We start from the raw sequence: 24,429 nt of genomic DNA on the forward strand, positions 1-24,429 counted from the left end.
CTGAATGATATTTTGCTGCTTCCTGTATAGTAACTTAGGAACTGCGGTTCTCTAAGAAACTGAGTGTCGTGGAGAACTTTCTGATACCCACAGTTTTCCATACATTTTTCTTAGTGGCTGCCGTTGAAGTGGCTACTTTTGGAAATTATTCCCCGAAAACTAACTAAAATTACGTACAAAATTCAGAGAACGTAACATCTACACTGTTTTCTGATACACATGCAACCCATATTTGATTTGCCGATGCCCTAAAAAAAGTATGTATGTTATGTTCTGAGAAGATCCTTTTGTAGGTCCGCAGTTTTGTAGTTGCCCACAAATGCCCTTTATCCACACCGCGGATACGAAAGTTTATATGTCTTATTTTATTTTTGACAGTTTAATTCTGGAATAGACAACACACAAAGACGAAAATATGTGAAAACTGTTTTAAAAGGTGGTATACAGAATATTTACAAAAGAAAGCAAATCTTCATGACCACTATCGATATACGGGAAATATCGACCTGTATTGTATTTGCGGAAACGGAAGCCATTTTGACTTTCGTTTTTTAAAACAAAAAAACGAGCATTATGTGAAAGGAGAGAGGTGTGGTTTGTTGTTATCGACAGAGAAATGGTGTGTAGTGTAGTGGTGTCGCCCATTCATTCAGTGGCACTCCGTCCCAAAAATATGGACAGCAACAGTTAAAACGGGGAATATAATGGCAAAGGAGGGTATGTTTCGGAAAGAATCGCTACTCTGTTGTTGACAATGTATACCAGCTTTTGACACTTTTTCTCCAGTAGTGAAACAAATGGCATGAGTGACAAGAGTGGAATGCCAGTTGTATGGCAATGCTCAATTGTGGATAGTAACGCTAATTTAAATACTTCACAATAAAGTTGTCCTTTGTTTATGAATGTGTCAGTTTGCTTATTGACAATTTCCGAATAGCGTCAGAGAGAGTTACTGAATGTTTTCGGGCTGTGATTACTGTATTAATAGGTTATGTTTTGTGGGCGTTGCAGGCGTGTAACTTGAGGAAGTGGGGGGTCGGGTTGAGTGCTGTGGAGTGCAGAGGATGACCAGTTGGGCCGAGAGGATGCACCGGAGAGCCACCACCCTTGGGAGTGTGGTTACTTCTTGCGGCCATGGATCTGGTCCATATCCTCACAGGCTTGAAAAGTGAGTTTCATGTTGTTGAACACGAAAATAACACAAACACTTTGTAGATGATATATTGCCAACAGCTTGTATTTTACGGAAATAAGTAGTAAAATAAACTCCTTAAATAGCTCTTTCAAACCGCAGTTTGATGATAAGACCCATATCGCTGTAATGGACTGACACATTTTCAGTTGTGCAGCTTTTCCTTTTACCATTCTGTTATGAAATTTGCATTTATTCTCGTAAATAGTTGCACTACGTAGCCTTCGTCCAAAGACAGGCGACCTTATATCTTTTTTGCTGGTGTGTATGTTTTTCCCCTGCTGGAGAGAAACAATTTTTTACATCATTAAGCACAGAGAATCTGGAACTATACAGCTTAGACGTTTTACGTGAAAAAAAAAAGAAAAACATAAAAACTGACCAGGACATATGATTGTATACTGTTTGTGCAGATAAGCGAAAGAGAGCATATGGAGCTTGTGGGTGGCTGTTGTATCTTTAAAAGAGTGACACTTTATAGTGAGTCTTAGAGAAACACTCATTTTGTGAACCAGTTGTTTACTTTGATACAGATGCTATTATAAACATACGGAAAACAATGTTGCATAAAGGAGTTTTAATGAAATGTTCAGTGTTTTATAAATAATTGACATTATAAGCTTAATTTTAATGAAAGATTCAGAGAATACAGAACGCTACATTATCAGAGGTTGTCTTCTCCATGTACAAAAGTGTTATGCATACCATATCAAATTTATCTACAAGTACGGTATAATTTAAACAAATGCAAGCATTTTTCCAGAGTATACAGATTGCGTAGTAAAGTAGGGCTAAGAGTGTCTATGCTTATTTGCAGATGTTTAGGCCTGTATCTGCTTTTAACTTATCTGTTTCAAACTTACAATTTCTGTTGTGCAGTACACATTATTTCATACTCTGTAGCTACTTGTATTACTTCTTATGCTGCTCACACAAATCTGTATTCTCTAACAGCTTGAAGTTTTTGCTGTCAGATACTGTTTTGTTTCTTACGTAGAGTAGAGACTTTAAGGAGCAGGAAATTCTGTCAGTGAATGCAAACATTTATTTAGGCTACAAGAAAGAAATTAATTTTGTTGTAAATGTATCTCTTGTTTAATCTCTTATGGGTTGTGGAAGTTTGTTGTACAACAATGACTCACTGATATGCAGACTGTGGTTTGTTATTTTTAATTTAGTTCTTTGTAATAATTGTGCTCATTTCTTGTGTTGTAGTTATGTATGTCACAGAATTTGGGTGTGTGATCCTGGTTGATAGTTTATAAAAACAAAAAGTGATTTCTATATACTTATTTTAAATTCAGTGCATTAGTGCTTGTAAAATGATTCTTCCATATAGTGTTCATTAAGAAAAATGATGATTATTCCACTTGGGACCTGTGAAAGGTGAATTAGGTTATTTGTTTCAGTTGCAAATATTTGTCATGTATTATTGTTTTACTACATGTTCTACATCCTGGAGGACCTCCTCACTACAGATAATTTGGAATGAAAGTAAATCTAATATGATCTAATAAATGTACAGGTTGGGGCAAATAAAAGTGGCCCAGAGAACAGAGTTCCAGGGTACAAAGAAACACAGCAGAAGAAAGGAAATACAGTACTAACTGACTGACTGTAGCAGATGTTGAAAGTGACCACCATTCATCTCTTGGCCTTTTTGGGTCCTGGTCAGCAAGTTTCTGAATGCAGATCTAAGCTGGAATTACTGTAGCCTCATCCGAAACGTTTTGCTCCAGTTTTTAAATACTGAGGGATGTTGTGATACACCTTATAGACTTAAGGGCTCCCCACGCAAACTAATCGCTCACTGACAGATCAGGTGACCTGGTTGGTGACCTACGGCTGGTACCAGACTGATCTCTGGTAACAACTGTCAGGCGTGAAGATTGTGTAAGTGTGCTCTGAGGTTCGGCCAGTTGTGTGGGCAGTTGCTCCATCCTGTTGGATATTAGTGATGTTGTTACATATGTCCAATTGTATACACTCATCCAGGCCACTTTTACTTGCCCCACCCTGTACATTTAGAATTTACAAGGAGATATTTGTTTCAGTGGTATCATCACATCAAGTCTCCCTGTACCCCAGACTATCCATTGGCATAACAGCTCTCTTTTGTAGTACAAGTATTCTGTTCAAGTGCACATCAGCAGCACAAGCCCACAGCTCTATCCCATAAATTAAAAATTGAAAAATTATCCTATTGTATAATGTTTTCAGCATTTTATTACTTACCATTTTGGACAGTTGGCTAAGTACAATTAATACTTATTTTTCTGCATTCAAAGTTGTAATGGTTCTCCCATAAGATATTACCATCCAATTGCAAACCATGGAATTTACAGACTCCAGTGTCTGTAGATGAAGGTTCGTAAATATTTGCTATGCAGCTTGTCAGCTTCTGATTGTTGTTATTGTGATTTTGTGATATTTGCCATTAGACCCTGGTTACTAAAATATTTAGTCACTTCTGATATCCCAAGAGTTGAAACTTATGTTAGCTCTTTCTAATCATCACCATCAAACAGCAAAGAGGTATGTCAGCATAAGTAATTGTATGATAATTAGAGGATTGTACAATATTTACATATATGATGAAAACAAATGGTCCCAGTAGTGAGTCCTGAATTACAATTTCAGTTTTAGACTAAATGTTGATTTTTGTTACTGTGCTTTGGGGATTAGAGAAGCATCCAATTCCACCTGTCTGCTTTGACCCATGATGTCACCAATATGGCGGAAACGACCATTCTCAACAGCTCCAATATAATGCCTATGGCATCATTACATAAACAAGACAACAAACACGAAAATACATATAAAACCAACAAACACATCTCCCTCCAAAAGTATGATCAAACTAACGGGACCAGTGCGGGAAATTTTTTTTTTTTGGTAAGGACAAACTAAATATAAACACATACAGACACCATGATCCCGAACCACACGAAATGATGCCATAAAAACACCACAAATTTCCACTAAACTCACAATATCGACTGGAACCGGTCGCTTCCCTTCGCCTACACAGCTCAATTGCAATTGTCGATACCACAAAAATTATAATCGCACCGCAGCTATTGATACCACAAAACTAACACCTAAAACAACAAAAATCACTTCCCTTGACCTATAGAGGTCAACTACAGCTGACAATGCCAAAACACACAGAACTATGAAGACACATTGGAATCGAACACTTCCTTTGACCTAAATAGGTCAACGGCAGCTTACGATAATACCAGAACACACATAGCTATGATGGCGCATTGGAATCGGACACTTCCCATGACCTATATAGCTCAAAAACAACTGGCGATACCTAAAAAATTGAAATCAAGCACTTCCCCAAAGGGTCATTCCATGTCAGTTCAACCAGGGGCTCCAGCTCATAGTCTCAGATTTGACTGAAATTCAGTAGGCCCTACACTAATTCTACCATGTGTGGAACACTCGTGTGCAAAGTATTAGTTTCCTCTGCCAATTAGTTCCAGAATTATGTCTTGTGAAAGAAGGTGGTGTGACCCGGAAATTGCAACCCGCATCTGGCAATCTATCTTCAGACCCAACTTCAGGTCTTAATAACTTTGGAACTATTCCACAGAGTCCATTTAGAGAACACACTCCGTGAATCAAAACACCAACAACATATTTCTGAGGGAAAATAAAAAATTCCAAAATGTGATTAAAAAAATGTAATACGTTAAAAGGTACATATTGTTGGTTCCCTCTATGCCAAATATAATTCACTCAAAAAGGGTATAAATTTTTTTGTGGTAAGCTTAGTGTGGCCTAAACATGCACAGAACTCATCATTCCCATATCAGTCACAAAACTGAGATACTTGCACACGAAAATACAAAAATTTGAAAAATTACCTGAAAAACATGGGTTTTCGAAGTGTGGTAGCACAAATGGGACAAGTGGTATCCAAGCCAAATTTCACACACTGCATAAGTAGACCATAATGATATATATCTCAAAATTTCAGCATGTTATTGCAAGATATTTGTGTACTATGGAAGTTGACAGATGTATTTGGTGATGTGGCCATTGTTCCACAACACAATTTTTTAAAAGCATATCGTAAACTGTTCTGCCTCTTCTTATCGTCTCCCACATCTGTTTAATCACCAAGCAACAACATATTGACAGATTAACACAACCTATCATTAATGTTTACTGCACCTTAACTAATAAAAACCAGTCGATTGTGCTTCGAACAGAAGTTCTCCCACACTTTAGCTACTGTACTCTGTACATTGAGTGGCAAATTGTACTGACTTCCTGACACTGTGGTAGGAACTGGAACTGTCATAAGAATATGTTCAAAAGGAATCCAACACCTGTCTGCCAAAGTGGCCAATGAAATGATCTCGCTGGTCCTGGTGGTGCCATGAAGTTCAGAAATACATCACCTTCTGCTTCACAGCACTCTGCAACACATCGTAAGTACCATTTGTCATCATAAACAGCGATAACATAGCAACCTGGTTGTATGTTGCTGCTTTTGCTTCTGAATCCGGAGTCAGACACACGGTGAAGACACATGTTGTGCATGAACCTATAGTTATAGCCGGACAGTCTGCTCGTCTGCATATTGTCAGAGTCCGCTGGAGAGAAGTGATGAAGGCTCCTTGTGCCTGCAACAGTTTTAACGTATTCTAGTCTGCTTTTTAGCAACTCTTCGACTGATTTCACCTCATCTTTCAAAACATAGAATGATTGTATGCCAGAGATATTTTTCTGTACCCAGGTAAATAACTGAAGAGCTGTTAAAATGTGACCTTCTGTAGGGTGCTGCAGACTAGCTCGTGATGCCATGCGCTTAATGGTAGCACCAATACCATCACATACATTTTTACCATGACTTGTTGCGAAAAAATTCCATTCTGCGTGAATCTGAAAATCACAGTAATGCATACATAAATTTTGAGATTTTTACAGTTTTTGTACTGACTAGTTGCCCCATCACTGAAGTATTTCGCAAAATGTATGTGAGGCAGCTTGTTTTTCACATATGCCATGACAGTGCGAATGTGGCCATGAACTGCAATGGCAGAATGAATTAAACAGTCACTAAAAACACACAAGTTCATGACAGACACATCACCTGATTCATCTTTATAGTAAATCACAGATGGCTGGAGAGTTGCTTGACTGTTGTCCCAATGACATCCTTGTATGACACCTTGAACTATAAAAGCATAATTTTCAGAAAAGTCTAGTATTACTATAATTTCATCTTGTTTCAAATTATCCTTACAAAAATGGAGATAGCCGATTTTGCTGTTGCTGTGAAGCTGTGTGGGGTCAGTTTGTCCATTTTTTGACAACATATTTCAACAAAATCTTCCACTGTACTTTGCTTTGTTTCAAGACTTGTGCGATCCATATGTGTCCATTGTTTATAAGAAATAAGTTCATCGTCATCCATAAGGAGTTCACCATACAGTTTGTTATTCATGTGTTCTGCAAGATTTGCCTTTTCACAACTGTGTATCATGCACTGGTAGGAACTGATGTGGCACATTAGCAGAATCATTTCACCTTTGTAATCCAGACCACCATTAGTGTGTCAGCTATTTTGTGTTTTAATTCCATTTGAGCTTCTTGTAGTTTTCTTCTACCATAGCTGGGCCTATCTCTTTTCCCAACTTTGTTTGTCTTCATGGGAGACAAACCAAGAGCAGTCACTGAAGTATTTAATTGCTCATTCGCTGTGGTTGTAGGTGGCTGACACTCTTCGTCACTGTCATGTAAATTATCAGAATATTCTTCATTTTTTAGCAGTGTAATACACCTGGAACATAACTTTTGTCCTGGTTTCATGCTAAGTCCCATGCACTGATTCACTTTCAAAACTGATTTTATATCAATTTCTCTGAGGCTACACTTCACTGTCTTCGTATGAATCCAAAATGGATCAAAACAACTTCTTTGTCAGAGAGAATACTTATCCAGAAACACTTTCATATGATGATAACAAACACTAAAGTTTCCTGGAACTGTGCTTCTTGTGCCCACAGGGTGTATCCCAGATCTCCATAGCAACAAATCTTGGTCCGATTCATCCAGATCATACGGTACAAAGCGAATGGCACATTTTGTTCCATATGTTGTTTTATGACATTCGGATGCTTATGCTCTACCAATACTGCAACTTGTTCGAACAAAAGCACCACTAGTACACTCTTCTGCCTCCATACTGACTTTCCACAACAGTACTGTCCAGTGTGAACTAGAATCTTAAAAACATGAGTAACCTGTAATTGTTGCTTGTTTTCTTTGTTGTTCCTGCCTAGCAATGACTCATTCTGTCCCTGAAAACTACCATTGTTTAACTTTTGTTGCCTGATGGTTCCCAGCAATTGCTGCAGCTTCATCTGAAACAAGCTGTCTGCATCATCATATTACTTGCTAAATCGTGTTAAAAGAAACGTAACCAAATACACCTCTGATAACTTTTATTGTACACAAATGCCTTGCAGTAACAATTTGAAATTGTGCCACATATTATATTTTGGTCTACTTATGCAGTGTCTGAAATTTGGCTACGATATCACTTGTCCCTTTTATGCTACCACACTTAGAAAAGCCATGTTTTTTCAGGTAATTTTTCAAATTTTTGTGTTTTCATGTGCATGTAACTCTGTTTGTGTGACTGATATGGGAAAGATGAGTTCTGTGTGTGTTTAGGCCACATTAAGCTTACCACAAAAAAAAGTTTCGACCCTTTTTGAGTGAATTATATTTGGCATAGAGGGCACCTACAATATGTACCTTTTAATGTATCACATTTTTTTAATCACGTTTTGGAATTTTTTCTTTTCCCTCATAAATATGTTGTTGGTGTTTTGATTCATAGAGTGTGTTCTCTAAGTGGATGTTACTGTGTTGTAAAAATTTCACTGGACTGTGCGCAATAGTTTCAAAGTTATTAAGACCTGAAGTTGGGTCTGAAGATAGATTGCCAGATGCGGGTTGCAATTTCTGGGTCACGCCACTTTCTTTCACAAGCCATAATTCTGGACGTAATTGGCAGGGGAACTTAAAATTTTTGTACATGAGTGTTCCACACTTGGTAGCATTGGTGTGTTAAATTTCAGCCAAATCTGAGACTATCAGCTGGAACATTTTCTTAAATTGGTTGAATTGACATGGAATGACCCCTAAGATACATAAATCAACCACAAGTGCCGATACCAAAACAAAACACATAACACGCGGACCTTAAATGCACCACCAGAGGACACCACCAACCGCAAAAAGACGACATCTACAAACACAACACACTCATAAACTAAACTCTGCACCGTCATGATGTCAGTTTAGCTATGTAGACAGTAGTTCAAGAAACATATGTCTGAGCACCATGTGACTACAGGGAGAAAGAAGTTAAAAATCAGTATCTAGAGATTAACATAATATTTGCATAGTGTCAGCATGGAAAAAGGAAGAGTTGCAGCTTACGTAAAATTTGGACATGGAGTCAGAAATGTCAAAACAAAAAATTTTTGTGTAGATTAGAACCTAGAAGCATGTGCTTGTGAGTTATTACTGCAGAATACTTTCCTTGTAATTGTAACAATCTACAGATCTCCTCTAGCAAACTTCCAACTATTTATAAGAACTTAATTTCATTCATCATAGATGATTCAGGAAAGCCTACAACTGTGTCATTCATGATTTAAATAATGAAAACGTCATCAGTTACTTATTTTTTGATGCTTGAAGCTTTTTGAAGTTAGACTGCAATCAGATTGCAGTCTAACTTCAAAAAGTCATGAGCGAGGCAGAAAATCACACGTGTAAGCACCACCAAACATATTCCTGTAAACAAATCCACAGTGAATTTGAAAGTGAAAAGAAAGTCTTGAAACATGTTAAGCATAAAAAAATAAGTAACTGGTGCAGTTTTCATGATTTAAATCAAATTTATGAGAAATCTAAATTCATTATTGCGATACCTGTCAGACGGGAAGAAACAGATAAAGTATTTAGTGAGTAGTTCATTATAGATTTCTTAAGAAACTGCAACAGGAGAAATAAACTGGAATCATGATTTGGGTGTTTCGATCTGATTTTAGTAGTTAATTTTCCAACTCATATTCAACAAGATAGGTAGTTTGATGTAGGCCAAAACTATTAATGTGTAATAAATTGTTAATAGACTATCTAATCACAAGGCACAATTAATAGAAATAAACTGTGTAGCAACTTACAGCTTTGAGAAATGTTTATATGAAACAGTGTAACTTATTTATGATGCCAGGCTGCATTATTTTGAGAGTAAGTTTAAAAAGATAGTATGAGTTAAAGTAGGCTGTATATGGAGAGAGATGCTAATGTTAACCTTGGGTCATTGGAAGCATCGTATACCACATGTATGCTTTGACCTGTGCATATTGGTGTTAATGGTGTGTGGCATCACTGTAATGTGGTGTTTTGAGTTGGTTTGTGTTTGCAGGTGTCATGTTGTTGTTGTATTTGGTGGGGAGCTTTGGTGATGGATGTTGACTAGTGAAGTTGTTTGTGTAATGTGTGTGGTATTGGGTTCATTTGAGTTTTGGTAATCATTGTGATAATGTGGATATGAAAAGTGCCTGCCTTGTTTCCAGTGAGCTGTTATGATTTATTGGTTACTGTGCTGTGTGTCTATCAGTTTTTTAGATTTGATTAGTTTGGTATAGAATGAAATTTAATATATATATATGAATATAATAAGAGGGAAACATTCCACAAGGGAAAAATACAGACACAAGCAGACACACATCTTTTAATTTTTAGGGGCGGATATGACTGATAAGTTTACAAGCTATTCTTTACATATGGCTTTGGGCAAATACATGTTGTTGACCATTAAGATTTTTCAGCTTTTTGGGTTGATAGCGGAGTATGTTTGGGGTCATGCTTGTGGGCAGTGTTTGAAGTTGACAAATGTCTCGGACCAAGGACCTGTACCTGTGGAGGTGTCACCAAGATAACATGTGGCAATTGAGTCGTCGTCGTACTTGGTTCGAGACATCTTGGTTGGCCATGAGGGAGATTGTGTTGATTACTTATTATTTTTGTTACTGCCCCTCCTTAAGTTTCTGTGCACTTGAGACTGGAGTGAGTGTGTGAACTGTGTTAGATTGGTTTTATTTTTATTGGGAGATGTTTTCAAAGTACATTAAGTGTAGGGGGAGGTTGGGTGGGCAAGGGGTCGTATTTGCAGTTGATGAGTCACAGACTGGTATGAAGTAGTATGGGAGCAGTGGTCCACATGTTGGTTCATGGGAGGGTTGGGCATACTGTTTGTTTTTTCAAGGTTTTGCGCTGTGGTTGTAAGGGGGAACTTGGGGATCGTGTTGAAGAATACATTGAGGAGGGCTGTACTGTGATGTCAGATGCATTTTCATCTTGGTTTGTGGAAGGGGGTTATGAGCACTTAGTGGTTAACCATAGCATTCAGTTTATGGATGATGACACAGGGGCTTGCACCAATACATTGGGGGGGGGGGGGGGGCAGTTAAGTCTGTTGTAGGGAGTATTGCTGGTGGAAGAATTTTTGCATTTTTCTGGCTTTTTGATGGCAGTGGGGAGGATGTATAGGCCAAAGGTAGTGAGTTTAGGGGGGGGGGGGTAATGTGGGTGGGATGTGTGGGGTTAATAGGGGGGGGGGGGTATATTTATTTTGTTTGGAGAAGACCAGTTTGGCTGGTGTTTTTTGTGAGGTTTGAATGATTTCGGTTTTTGATTATTCTTTTTTTTTCTTGGTTTTGTGTGTCGAATGGTATTAGATAGATTGGGGTTTATGGACGAGAGGTTGTGGGGGCTGGGGTGTTTCGGTTTTTGTGTGTGTGTGTGTGTGTGTGTGTGTGTGTGTGAGAGATAGAGAGAGAGAGAGAGAGAGAGGGAGAGAGAGATAGAGATATTGGGGAGGGGCGTAACCTAGACGTTTTTGTTGGGAGGCTTTTGTTTGTTTTATTTTAATTTAAGTTTGATGCTTTGAGTGTTTTGGATTTATGGTATTTTGGTCATATTTCAGTTGATCTAATGAATAGGGGCTTTATGGGTTTTTGAGTTGTTGTTGGGGTTTTGGTAATGTTGGTTGCTTGTGAGGGATATAGGTTATGTGAAGTTGGTGATACTGGTATTTTTTATCTGTGTTTGGGCTGTAGGCACTGAGGATTTCATTTGAGCTGTATTGGTGAAAGGAATTTTGTAAAGTGCTGTGCATATGTTGGTTTTTTTGGTATTGAGGGGTTCATTTAAGCTGACCTATATGGGTCAAGTAAAATGTAAGATTCCTATGGGTTTCGTGTTTGTAGCATTATTTGTATGTTGAAAAATGATTTTATGGATAATATTTGTTTAGGGACGGTGCTGATTTTCATACTGTCATATATTTAGCTTGTCCCCATCTTAAATCATAAAAAATGTACTTACAAAGTAGAGTCACCCCTCCACATAGAACTCTGTATGTTATCCTGCCAGCAACACCATGCATACTGATCTCTTGTCCCAAATGCAGCAACTTTGATCAATCCCTTACCTTCTCCATAAATGTAACATGTAACATGCTTGGCAGTTAAACCAAATAAGTGTGTGAATTTAATCATAATCACATGTTGCCTCCCCACTGCTGCATGCGGGGATCTGTTCGTTAACTTCATTGTCATTTCACTTACTAACAAAAAAGGTAACATAAAATTAAATCTCCAGCCATAAACAAAACACTACACTGATAATACCAAACCTGATTATGGATCTGTTGCCCATAAGTACCAATCCAGCAGAAAGACACCTCCTTCTCCAGCCAATGTAAGTGGAGAAGATCATATCATGGCACCATGGAGAGGGACAGGTGGCCTTCAGGCCCAACAATTAATGAGTCCTAGAACTGCCCATTTTCCATGTGGGAACTGGGTTTAGCACTGTCTGAGCCCTGTGGTATTTCACCCAATCACCACAAAATCTGATACAGTGTGCTGCAGAAAGTGAAAACGGCATCAAAAGAAGTCATCTTACAATGTATTAATTTAATATGACAGATAGGCAAATTTCTCAACTGTGGAGGTAGGCAATTTTGATCTCTCTTCTCAAGCTAGGAACAGACGAAACGTGTACCAGTAGTTACCAGAGCATCGCCTTAATGCACTGGAGTGAATGGTTAACTGTTTTCTGGTCTGCATGTTAGAGATCAGGCAGCTCTGTAGCTGCTCTCAGTGTGGTTTGAGATGATGTCGATCCACCGTCGACAGCCTAACCCTGCTTGAGGTGGCTATCTAGCAGGCTATCCTATGTAAACAGCATTGTGTGGATGTATTCTTTGACATCAGTAAGGTGTATGACACTACTTGGAGACAGCATTTTTGGCCAGTTGCATCAGCAGGGCTTCTGTGGCCACCTACTCATCTTCATGTGATTGTTCTTGGATTTTTCAGCACCAACTTGGTATGTGCTGTTGAATAGTTTCAAGCAGGAGAATGACATTCCCCCGGGAAGTATTTTAAATGTTATCTTCTGTTGTCATGGTAATCAGCAGCATCACATCTATGGTAAGGAGTCCTGTACATTGATCCTTATTTGTGGATGGTTTTGCAGTTTTCTGTCCCTCCATCATTGGCAGCAACTTAAGAGTGAAGAGTTTGGAGAAGTGGGTAGCAAATACAGGTTTGCAGTTTCCTGCAGGTGTGTGTGTGTGTGTGTGTGTGTGTTTTGTCATTTCATTCTCATTATATTTTTAATTTCTCTGAGTTGCATATGAAGGACCCTGTTCTACATTTTAAAAACTCGTAGAGGTTTCTGGGCCTAATTTTTCAATCCAGGTTGCAGTGTTTACCACAGTGAAAGGGCCTGAATGTGAGAGCACAAAAAACACCGAATATCTGAAAAAAGTGCTGAATATAGCCTTTACCACTGGTCTTAGGGAGCAGACAGGGTGTGCTTGCTGCAGTTCTATTGAGCTTTCCTGAGGTCATGACTAGACTGTGGCTGCATGGTATATGGATCAGCAGGGCCTTCTTATCCGAAGTTCATTGACACTATTCACCATGAGGGGATCATGTTAGCTGTGGCTGCTTACCAGACCAGCCCCATACCAAGTATGTGTCTGGAGGATGGGGATTCGCCACTCACCATCCAGTGGCAACTTCTCATGGTGCATCAAGCGTTTAAGATCCTTGCTGCTCTGAATTCACTGGCATCCATACGGTAGCTCACCCAGCTATGGAATGGCTTTTCTCCAGTCATCCAGGAGCAACAAGTCAGTTTGGAATCACCATGAAATGTGGGCTGGAGTCACTTGGTGTGGGGCAAGTAGATGCCCAAATTCAGAGTTTTAACTGATTACTACCTTCGTTACTGCAGTGGCCAGAGCAATTTTAGATTTAGTGCCGTACAGGAGAGGCTGCACTCCTGCGCGTGTTTCTAATACAATATTTTCTGACATTTTAAATGAGCATCACAACTATGTAGTTGTCTTCATGGGTTGGTCTAAATTGACGGTTCTGTTTGCTGCTCTCCTGTTGTCCTTGATGACCATGTCCTCAAGATTTGGTGGTGTCAAGAGTTTACTAACTTTGGTGCCACATTATATGCTGTGTCGAGGTTGCTGGAAGCAGATAAGATATGTGATGCCTGCTAAATCCCTTATCTATTCCAACACTCTGTGTGCCCTCCAGTCTCTCTATAACACTTGTACCAGCAGATATTGTAGTCCAGCATATCCTCCTTAAAATTTATTCCTGAAATTCAGCTTAACTGTATTTGGTGTAGAAGTATCACCTAAACCGGTGTATGAAACTTTGCACTGGACCGGAGCTCAACCTAGATTTCCCGCCTATTGCAAGCCTTGCCACTTAGGCTGTCTGAGCATGCTCCCTGGACCGAATCAGACTTGGGTGTATCACACGTCTATATATTTCTTCTCATAGATTTTTAATTCATTTACCCATACTCTCACATATAGTGATTCCAATGCAGGTTTTAGAGACAAGATGAGAAGTCATAGTGAAGTATTGTATTTTTCATCCAGCCATTCTTGCTTTGCTATTTTGTTCTTTCTATCACTCTCATTTTTTGCAAGTCTATATTTCCTGTTGCGTACTTCACTGACTGTGTTTTTAAGTATTCTCTATTTATTAGTTAAATTCAGTGTTTTGTGTGATATCCAGTGTTTTCTATTGGGCTGTATCGTTTATTTTTTCCTCAGTTGTTTTTACTGTCTGTTCAAGATACCCAGTTGTCTTCTATTGTGTTCCTTTCCCCTTTTTGATCAGTAGAAGGGGAAAGTATCACAATAGAAGATGATCGTGTAGCTGTTAGAGATGATATAGTTAACTACAGCAGAGTAACAACTTGGCAAGAAGGCCTGGTCATTAGTTGTACTGTAATTATTTTTTGTATTAACATACTAAAAGTTAAAAGATGCTGGTAATAAAGGATACTGTAAACTTGCAAATATGAAATTACAAGTGACCCAGTGGAATAAGCAGAAAATTTGATAGGTAATGGACAAAAGGGTAAATAGATTCAGTTTTTTGCTGGTGTCCCATTCTAATAGCTACATTAATTTCTTTTTGTATTATGTGTGGATCTTTGATGAGTACACCGTAATCACAAATTTATCATTATACCCATCCTAAATGATTTTTTAGAAATTCAGTAAGGTAAAATGTGACACATTCTACCACTCAGTATACTTTCTTTATCTACTTTTATCCTCATTCTTTCTCTTTCATCATTTTACCATGAAAATTACTTGAAAATATGTTTTCACCTTGGTATTTTTCAGGGTCAAATTCGGAGTTCCTCTAGACGAAGTCTGCAAGAATGACATTCCTGGCCCCCTTCTCGTGAGTGGTTTGATTATTTCATATTTAAAGATAATTTTATATTGACGTTGATAATTACTTTTATATTGGACTTGATAATTACTTTACTAAAACACACACACACACACACACACACACACACACACACACACACACACACACACAGAGAGAGAGAGAGAGAGAGAGAGAGAGAGAGAGAGAGAGAGAGAGAGAGAATCTGTAATGAGTTAAAAAAACGAGTAATTGAAAATAAGAACAACTCAGTTGAACAAGCCTGTTTAGTGTGAATGTTGTTTGTTCACTGTTAAAAGTTAGCGAATTAAGACTCCTCTTTCCTCCAGTGCCTTTTTTGAGCGTATGAATGTTGTAATTCCACTTTGTGTATTAAATGAAAAGTACTTGCCTTGTATAAAGATATTGTCAGTGGCAGTAACTTACCAGATACTGCCGCCGGTCGGTGTGGCCGAGTGGTTCTAGGCCCTTCAGTCTGGAACCGCGCGACCGCTACAGTCGCAGGTTTGAATCCTGCCTCAGGCATGGATGTGTGTGATGTGCTTAGGTTTAAGTAGTTCTAAGTTCTAGGGGACTGATGACCTCAGATGTTAAGTCCCATAGTGCTCAGAGCCATTTTATCAGATACTGCCCTAATACAAGCAATACAACTTGTCTTGTGCTTCACAGCTGACATGAGAATCTCCGCTTGTGTAGAACTCTCCATTAAAAAGCAATGAAATTGAAGCATTTAATCTTGAAGAGCTGGACAGTCTGTTAATTAATGAAGCAGTTTGCTTGTAGTGTCATTGCATATTACTATATTAATTAGCTATTTTGCCACCTCACTTTTTATATGAAAATTACACAAATATTATTGTTGCAGGTATTAATACTTAAATTGAACAAGGAAGCACCGTATAAGAAAGATGTTTTCCGAGCACCAGGCCACCAAGGCAATATGAAAAAACTGATACATTTTCTCCAAACTGGCCGGTTAGTCAACATGGACAACTTCTCAGTGTATACAATTGCGTCCGTTCTCAAAAAGTTCCTGCGAAAGCTACCTGGAGGAATATTTGGGCGTGAAGGTGAACAGCGTTTATTTACTGTCATTGACATGGGAAACAAGGAAGAGCAACGAGATGAGATACACAGGTAATTTTAACTAAGTTGATTTCCCTGCTGTCCTTCAGTTTGTTTTACTTTGCATTCCTTTTGGTTATGTTACACTGTAGGTGTGACATAATTTTACTACAATAGACATTGTTGCTTTATGCTTTAAGAGAAGAGGCTGGAGTCAGTGGGGAAATGAATGACTGAAGAAACAACACAACAAGCTTTGCCAAATTAAATCTTCCAAGGTCAATGTGTATGTTGTTCTTGTCACATTAATCAGAGGGAGAAGAAGGGGGGGGGGGGGGAGAGAGAGAGAGAGAGAGAGAGAGAGAGAGAGAGAGAGAGAAGCATGACCGTCTTCTCTTTGGAGGAGCCTACCATTTTCTAATGGTTTTGGCATGCCAATTTGTGTGCTACATGTTATTAAAAACTGGCATAAGTAAAGCTGTGAGGATGGGGCGTGAGTCGTGCTTGGGTAGCTCAGTTGGTAGAGCACTTGCCCGCGAAAGGCAAAGGTCCCGAGTTCGTGTCTCGGCCCGGCACACAGTTTTAATCTGCCAGGAAGTTTCATATCAATGCACACTCCGCTGCAGAGTGAAAATCTCATTCTGTCTACATGTTATTGATTGAATTCTGTATTCAGAAAAGAGGGCAACAGTTTACTTCAGAAATGATCTGCCTTTTATTTCAGAAGACAGAGATGGAGTAAAAAGTTAGACATTGTTACATTGTGTGGATTCATGCTCAAACTGTTAGGTGCGGCATTTTAATGTGTCTCTCAGTGGTTGGCTGACATTCATCAATAATCCTCCAGCCATGTTCGTTGGAATAATTGTTTCAGACTTTTGGTTATTTGCGTACCTTTTATAGAAATGTGATAAAGACTGAGGTTTTAAAATACTTTATGGAGAAGTGCATATGTTTATATCATTTAACAATACTCATACCACCACCACCCACTCCCCCCTCCCTACCACTACACCCTCCCCTCCCCTCTGCCATTGTCCCCTCTCACTGCTGTCTGCTTAAATTTTGTTAATTAAAATTCTGTAGATATAATTCGTTAGCTGGAAGTAGAACATAAGTATTTAGTTTTTGTAGGTTTTTCATGATTAATGCAGCCTTCAAATTGTTCATGCCCTCTCCATAACTTTCAATGTGCTTCTGTGTACTAACTGCATCTGATGTTACCAAGCGATGTGGCGCAGTGGTTAGCACACTGGACTCGCATTCGGGAGGACAATGGTACAAACCCACGTCCGGCCATCCAGATTGAGGTTTCTCGTGATTTCCCTAAATCTCTTCAGGCAAATGCCGGGATGGTTCCTTTGAAAGGGCAAGGCTGATTTCCTTCCCCAATCGGATGAGACAGATGATCTCATTGCTTGGTCCCCTCTCCCAAACCAACCAGCCAGTCATCTGATGTTCTCAGTATTGTACAGGGTGGTGCACAAAATGTGTTACTAATTATTTCTTTCACAATTTACGACACACATTAGACATCCCGCTGGGATCTCTACAGCAGTACCAGCAGAGCTTGGAAAAACAAATGAGTTGTGAAATGATGTATAATTCACGATACTGCCACTAGGAGACTAGTAAGCAGCAATGGAAGACTGACGACACAGCAACAATCGGCAGTTGTGTTACTTTTTCATGAAACGAAAAGCCTTGTTGTGACTCAGAGGCATTTTCAACAACAGTTTAACACACGATGGGTCCCTTGCAAGAAGACCATCCACAGGTTGTACGATAAATTTGTACAGGAAGGAACAGTATTGGAAGCGAAGCAACCTCGGCCTAAGCCTGTTTGTTCGCCAGAGAATATTGAAACGGTACAAGTTGTTGTACAGAGAAGTCCTGGGAAATCGTGTAGAAAGGCAGCAGTGCTATTGGGAATACCCAGACGCTCCATTCAATGTATTCTTAAAAGTGACCTCCATATGTACCCATACAAGATGACCTGTGCACAGAAGCTCACTGAAGAACACAAGTAAAAGAGACTGCTGTTTGCTCTGTGGGCGGAGGATAGGGAAGAAACTCTCAACAACGTTTGGTTTTCAGATGAACCGCATTTTCATTTAGACGGTGTGGTTAACAAACAAAATGTATGCTTTTGGGCCACTGAAAACCCACAAGTGCTTCATGAACGTCAACATTATGCTCCGAGAATTACAGCGTGGGCAGCAATTTCCAGTCATGGACTTATTGGACCCTTTTTTCTTTGAAGAAACGGTGAACAGTGAGCGTTATTTGAGCATGCTTCGCAATAGCTTCATTCCACAGCTTCTTGCTACTGCCTTGCCCTTCAACATGCAGTGGTTCATGCAAGATGGGGCAAGGCCACATACTGCAAACACTGTATTGGAGTTTTTACAAGAGCATTTCGACATCCGGATCATTTCATTCAGGTTTCCAGGTCGCTTCAATGATGGACAAAATTGGCCCCCCAATAGTCCAGACCTCAATCCATGTGACTTTTTTCTTTGGGGGTACCTAAAGGAAAAAATTTTCCCGAAACATGCACATGATTTAATGGAGCTCAGAAGACTTATTCTTCAAGCTTGCAGTGAAATTACGGAAGACGTGCCGTAGGGTAATCACTAACTTCAGTGTTCGTTTAAAGGAAGTTAGGAAATGAAATGGGGGACATATTGAGCATGTGCTGAGTTAGAACAAATCTCAAAGGACGGCTCTTCATTGTAATATATGTTCCTTTCAGATTGTATTGACAATAAAGTTTATATTCAAAAACAAAATGGTAACACATTTCGTGCGCCACCTTGTATTAGAACATTAGAATAGTTTCCATCTTTCTTTCTTTCTTGCCACATTTTGCTGCTGTATAACATAATATATTGCATCAGGGAGGCCCTCTGAATTTCACTAGTTTGCATTTCATAATTTCACAGTTTTCATTTTGCAACCATTTTGCATTTAACTTAAAGAAATTTCTATAATTGTAGCAATTCATGATATTACTGTTCCAGATTTTGCTGTTTGTAGCCCCAATTTTGCCTGTGTTGTATCAAAATAAGTTGCATTTTGTTCCTGTCATTACAGCACTGTATTCTGAGATTGTTTATGTTATTATCGTCTCCCTCCCCCCCACGCCCACCCCCTCTCCCCCACCCCATAATTTTTATCTCACTACTCCTCTCATATTAATCAGTATTTCATTAATCAGTAACTGGAACAGTAAAGACGAGGTTCTACGGGGTGTGTAATAATGTTTTTACATCTACATCTACATTTACACTCCGCAAGCCACCCAACGGTGTGTGGCGGAGGGCAGTTTACATGCCACTGTCATTACCTCCCTTTCCTGTTCCAGTCGCGTATGGTTCGCTGGAAGAACGACTGTCTGAAAGCCTCCGTGCGTGCTCTAATCCCTCTAATTTTACATTCGTGATCTCCTCGGGAGGTGTAAGCAGGGGGAAGCAATATATTCGATACCTCATCCAGAAACGCACCCTCTCGAAACCTGGCGAGCAAGCTACACCGCGATGCAGAGCGCCTCTCTTGCAGAGTCTGCCACTTGAGTTTGTTAAACATCTCCGTAATGTTATCACGGTTACCAAATAACCCTGTGACGAAACGCGCCGCTCTTCTTTGGATCTTCTCTATCTCCTCCGTCAACCCGACCCGGTACAGATCCCACACTGATGAGCAATACTCAAGTATAGGTCGAACGAGTGTTTTGTAAGCCACCTCCTTTGTTGATGGACTACCGTATTTACTCGAATCTAAGCCGCACTCGAATCTAAGCTGCATCTGAAAAATGAGACTCAAAATCAAGGAAAAATAATTTCCCGAATCTAAGCCGCACATGAAATTTGAGACTCGAAATTCAAGGGGGAAGAAAAGTTTTAGGCCGCATCTCCAAATCGAAACAAAGTTGGTCCATTGTAATATGAGACACAATTTAGGTCGAATGAATGAGGACACAGCTACAGTAGTTTGGTTCGAGTCTTAAGCTTAGCAGTTAAGCTTTACCAGGTAGCCATTGCTATGCGTCAGGCGCTGTGCACGCTACCTCTGCTTACAATTTAAAAAAAAAAGAGATAGGAATCATCTCATTAGCAAAACAATGGCAAGAGACTACTATTTGTTGTTACTTACACTGCTGCTTTCTTCGATAATGATCAACAAGATCCAAATAACAGACTGCGTATGATAGATGATGTTCTGAGCGAGGGTTTAGCGAAAATTTTTCTCCGTTTGAAAATCTTTGCAGGTGCCTCTGTACATTACATTCTGCACAGAAATTAGAGTCATCTTAGATTTAAAAATCTAGTCACTTGCCGTGCTTCATTTCTGACTGTATCACTATTAGGCATAAGAATAATACGAGTATAATCATGACATGATATGCATATTCTTCCGCGTTTGCTGTTGTCTCACTCTAGTTTCGTAGTTTATTAGGCAGACAGGATTTAAATGAGATAGCAGCAAACACGAAAGAATACATGGCAAAATGTTTATATTCGTATTATTCTTATGGTGAAGAGAATACTGCATGTGATTCACAATTCATCAAGTTCCTATTAGCAGCCATCTCTTCTCACAGGTAGGAAAAAAATCAGAACGTAAAGTTGGCCATATTGACAATTTTTCAGAACTTCCACTTACTTTGCACTCGATTCTAGGCCGCAGGTGGTTTTTTGGATCACAAAAACTGGAAAAAAAGTGCGGCTTAGATTCGAGTAAATACGGTACATTTTCTAAGGACTCTCCCAATGAATCTCAACCTGGTACCTGCCTTACCAACAATTAATTTTATATGATCATTCCACTTCAAATCGTTCCGCACGCATACTCCCAGACATTTTACAGAAGTAACTGCTACCAGTGTTTGTTCCGCTAGCATATAATCATACAGTAAAGGATCCTTCTTTCTATGTATTCGCAATACATTACATTTGTCTATGTTAAGGGTCAGTTGCCACTCCCTGCACCAAGTGCCTATCCGCTGCAGATCTTCCTGCATTTCGCTACAATTTTCTAATGCTGCAACTTCTCTGTATACTACAGCATCATCCGCGAAAAGCCGCATGGAACTTCCGACACTATCTACTAGGTCATTTATATATATTGTGAAAAGCTACATATATGATCCCCCTTTGCAATTTTGCACATTATGTATGCTATATGTATATAATGGGCATCAAAATACTTGTCAGGGATGTGTTTATTATCTAATAAAGGTTTATTATCTAATGAAAACTTCTGGTGCAACTGGAACTGCTAACTGTCTGGGAAGTAGAAACTTGTGACTTAATTTCATACATCATAATCAATGATTTTGGAAAGTCTACTGCTGTTATTCAGTATTTAAATAATAAAATACTGCACCAATTACATATTTTTTTGTGCTTAGCGTGATACGTTTCGAGAATTTTTTCTCATTGTCAGCTGAAAATATTAACGTAAGTATTTTGTATGGTGTTTGCATATGTGTTGTTCTGTACCTCTTGCACTGTAGTCATCTTTTCGAGGTTATCAGGTACCGTGTCTCCTCAGTTATGTGGAAAACCACACATATTCACTCTGTCACTCACACTATTAGTTTGCGAAACAAAAAATACATATGTAAGTATTACTCTTGGCAATGAGAATAAATTCTCGATACATGTCTTGCTAAGAGCGAAAAAATACGTAACTGGTGCTGTGTTTAAACCAAAACCATTTGAGCAACGTAAAGTTAGTGAAGGTTTCAACTAGTGCTACTGGTGGCCAAACAAGAAATGGGCTGAATGTAATTTAACAAAGGTGTGCAGTAGAGGCAGTTTGGAAATGATTGTGACTGGTCATGATATCTTTATTCAAACAAACCCAGTTACTCCCATCAGCCACCATGCCAAGTAGAGCATGGCAAAGTCAGGAAATACGGCATGAATTGTTCCAACATTTACACATTTACTGGTTCAGATCCACTGAGTAAGCACCCTAGTGTCGAGAAATTCAACCACATAATGTTTGTAAACACTAATTGATGACCAACACTATACCAGCGTCATTTTGCATCCATTACATCAGTTTTTTCTCCATGAAAATTTTTTCATAAACTGTAAATTGCAGGAAAACTGTAAATATGTTAATGCAAAATCAGTTACGAATTAGCGTTGTGGACATAGACAATTTGATGGAAGCAATAAAAAATGTCATAAATGGCGGGAAAATGTCAATTCCGGGGACATAAAAACAGGGTTATACAGTATTACATTTTGCTTGCCTCTGTGTTATTCCTCACGTGCCCCAGTATTTCACAACATCTTATTTTTCTTTCTATTGCAAAATTTTCTATAGATCCTTACATATGCAAGATCATTCCTATGTTCTTTCAGTTCTCTGCTACTACACACAAAGGCAGAGTTAGTCTTAAGTATATGCGTGCAACTTTTTCCTTCTTTTTTCTCGATTCTTAAGACAGCAGTGATTTTGAATTAAGATAACTTTCAGTATATGCATTTTTCAGAAAAGACAAAAGTATTCTTTACAAATACTAGCATGAGTGCTGCAGTATGGCAAAGTTGTCATTTGTACTCAGGCGATTCATGTGAAAATGTGTCCAATGTCATTATGACCATACAGTGGGAATTAACATACTTTGACTACAGAATGGCAGTTGGAGCCAGACACATGGAAGACCATTTCAGAAATCAGGCATTACTTCTCACCACGGACAGTGCTGTGGCCAACTGCCTTCACTTAACGACAGAGAGCAGTAGCATTTGCTAACAGACAAGAAGCACTGCGTGACATAACAACAGAAATCAATGTGAGATATATGACGAATGAACCCATTAGGACAATGCGGTGATTTGGCAGTAGTGCACTAAAGCAGCAGGTGACTGACACTACTGCCTTTGCTAACTGCACAACATTGCCTGCAACACATCTCTAGGGCTTGTGACAGTGTCGTTTGGACCCTAGTAACTGGAAAACAGTGGCCTTGTTGGTTGAGTCATTTCAGTTGGTTGGAGCTGATGGTAGGGTTGGTGTGTTGCGTAAACTCCACAAAGCCAACAAGGCACTGTGCAAGCTAGTGGTGGCTCCATAATGGTGTGGGCTGTGCTTTGCATGGAATGGATTGGCTCCTCTGGTCCAGCTGAACCAACTGAGACCAGTTGCATTCATTGATGGACTTCATATTCCCAAACAACAATGGAATGTTTATGGATGACAATGAGTCATGTCACCAGGCCACAATTGTTCACGATTGGTTTCAAAAACATTTTGGACAATTTGAGTAAATGATTTGGCCACCCAAATTGCCCAACATGAATCCCATTGCATATTTATGGGACACAATCGAGAGATCACTTCATTGCCAAAATCTTGCACTGGCAACGCTTTCGCAATTACGGATGGCTGTAGACGCAATATGGCTCCATACTACTGCAGGGGCCTTCCAAAGAGTTATAGAGTCAATGCTAAATTGAGGTGTTGCACTGTGCCAGGCAAAAGGAGGTCCGACACTATAATAGGAGGTATCCCATGTCTTTGTCATGTCAATGTGTGCAGAGCTGTGTCCCTGCATATTCAGCCACACCACTCATGGCTGTGCTTTTGGGCCAGGTACAGCTGCTTTACTTCAGGAGGTTGTTTGCCAACAAAAGATATGCGGAACTGTTTACTGACAACACTCCTGCAGCTGCCACTGTGTCTGGGGGTGCAAGCTGCACCAATACGTGGTGTGCAGGTCATGGCAAATAGTGTTGCAGTCACAGGTAGCTAATTGCGTCTCCACACATACATGTCCACATGACACTGCACCTATATTCCAATGGGGCAGGTAGTTAGGTCACCGCTCAGCCCTTTGATAAGTTCCCCTTCTGGGCCCCAGACAGACAATCAGTGGCCTGGGGTCAATGCTTTGGACCACAACGCCAGTTGCTGCTACCCATCAGACAGTGCTGTCTCATGCCTTCATCAGGATCATCAGATGCTGTACGTCTTGTCACTAACTCCCGAAAACCAGACCTGTGTCTCGACAGCCTACGAGCTAACAGCCATTTGATATAGCGCCGTTGATCATAATCAGTACCCAAAGGGCTATCGCCACTTTCAGTGATAGTGGACTACGACTCAGTGGGCACCCACTACATGTCATCAAGATGGATTTTCAGTTGTTCTCAACTGTGGACTTTGTTCTCTAAATCTGTACTGAGTTTAGTCGATGGTTAATAAGCAGATAGATGTATCATGTGTATCCAATCACTACCATTCTTAACACTTGATTGAGGATATAGCAGCAGCGACAAGGATAATGGTTTAGTGTTACAGTGCTCTTCCCTCATC

General features: G+C 39.5%; 1 protein-coding gene across 4 annotated transcripts in view; it reads left to right on the top strand.

Moving 5' to 3' along the window:
* Positions 1-537: 537 nt before the first annotated feature.
* The window catches only part of LOC124787830 (rho GTPase-activating protein 20), a 155,057-nt gene continuing 131,165 nt past the window's right edge, over positions 538-24,429 (top strand). For all 4 annotated transcript variants that reach the window (XM_047254768.1, XM_047254766.1, XM_047254767.1 and 1 more), the window contains exons 1-4: positions 538-717; positions 1,012-1,168; positions 14,976-15,036; positions 15,893-16,164. In XM_047254768.1, coding sequence (XP_047110724.1) covers positions 1,065-1,168; positions 14,976-15,036; positions 15,893-16,164 — 437 coding nt within the window. In that variant the 5' untranslated portion in view covers positions 538-717; positions 1,012-1,064. The remainder of the gene's footprint in view (positions 718-1,011; positions 1,169-14,975; positions 15,037-15,892; positions 16,165-24,429) is intronic.

This window comes from Schistocerca piceifrons, chromosome 3 (genome assembly GCF_021461385.2).
Source record: "Schistocerca piceifrons isolate TAMUIC-IGC-003096 chromosome 3, iqSchPice1.1, whole genome shotgun sequence".
NCBI lineage: Eukaryota > Metazoa > Arthropoda > Insecta > Orthoptera > Acrididae > Schistocerca > Schistocerca piceifrons.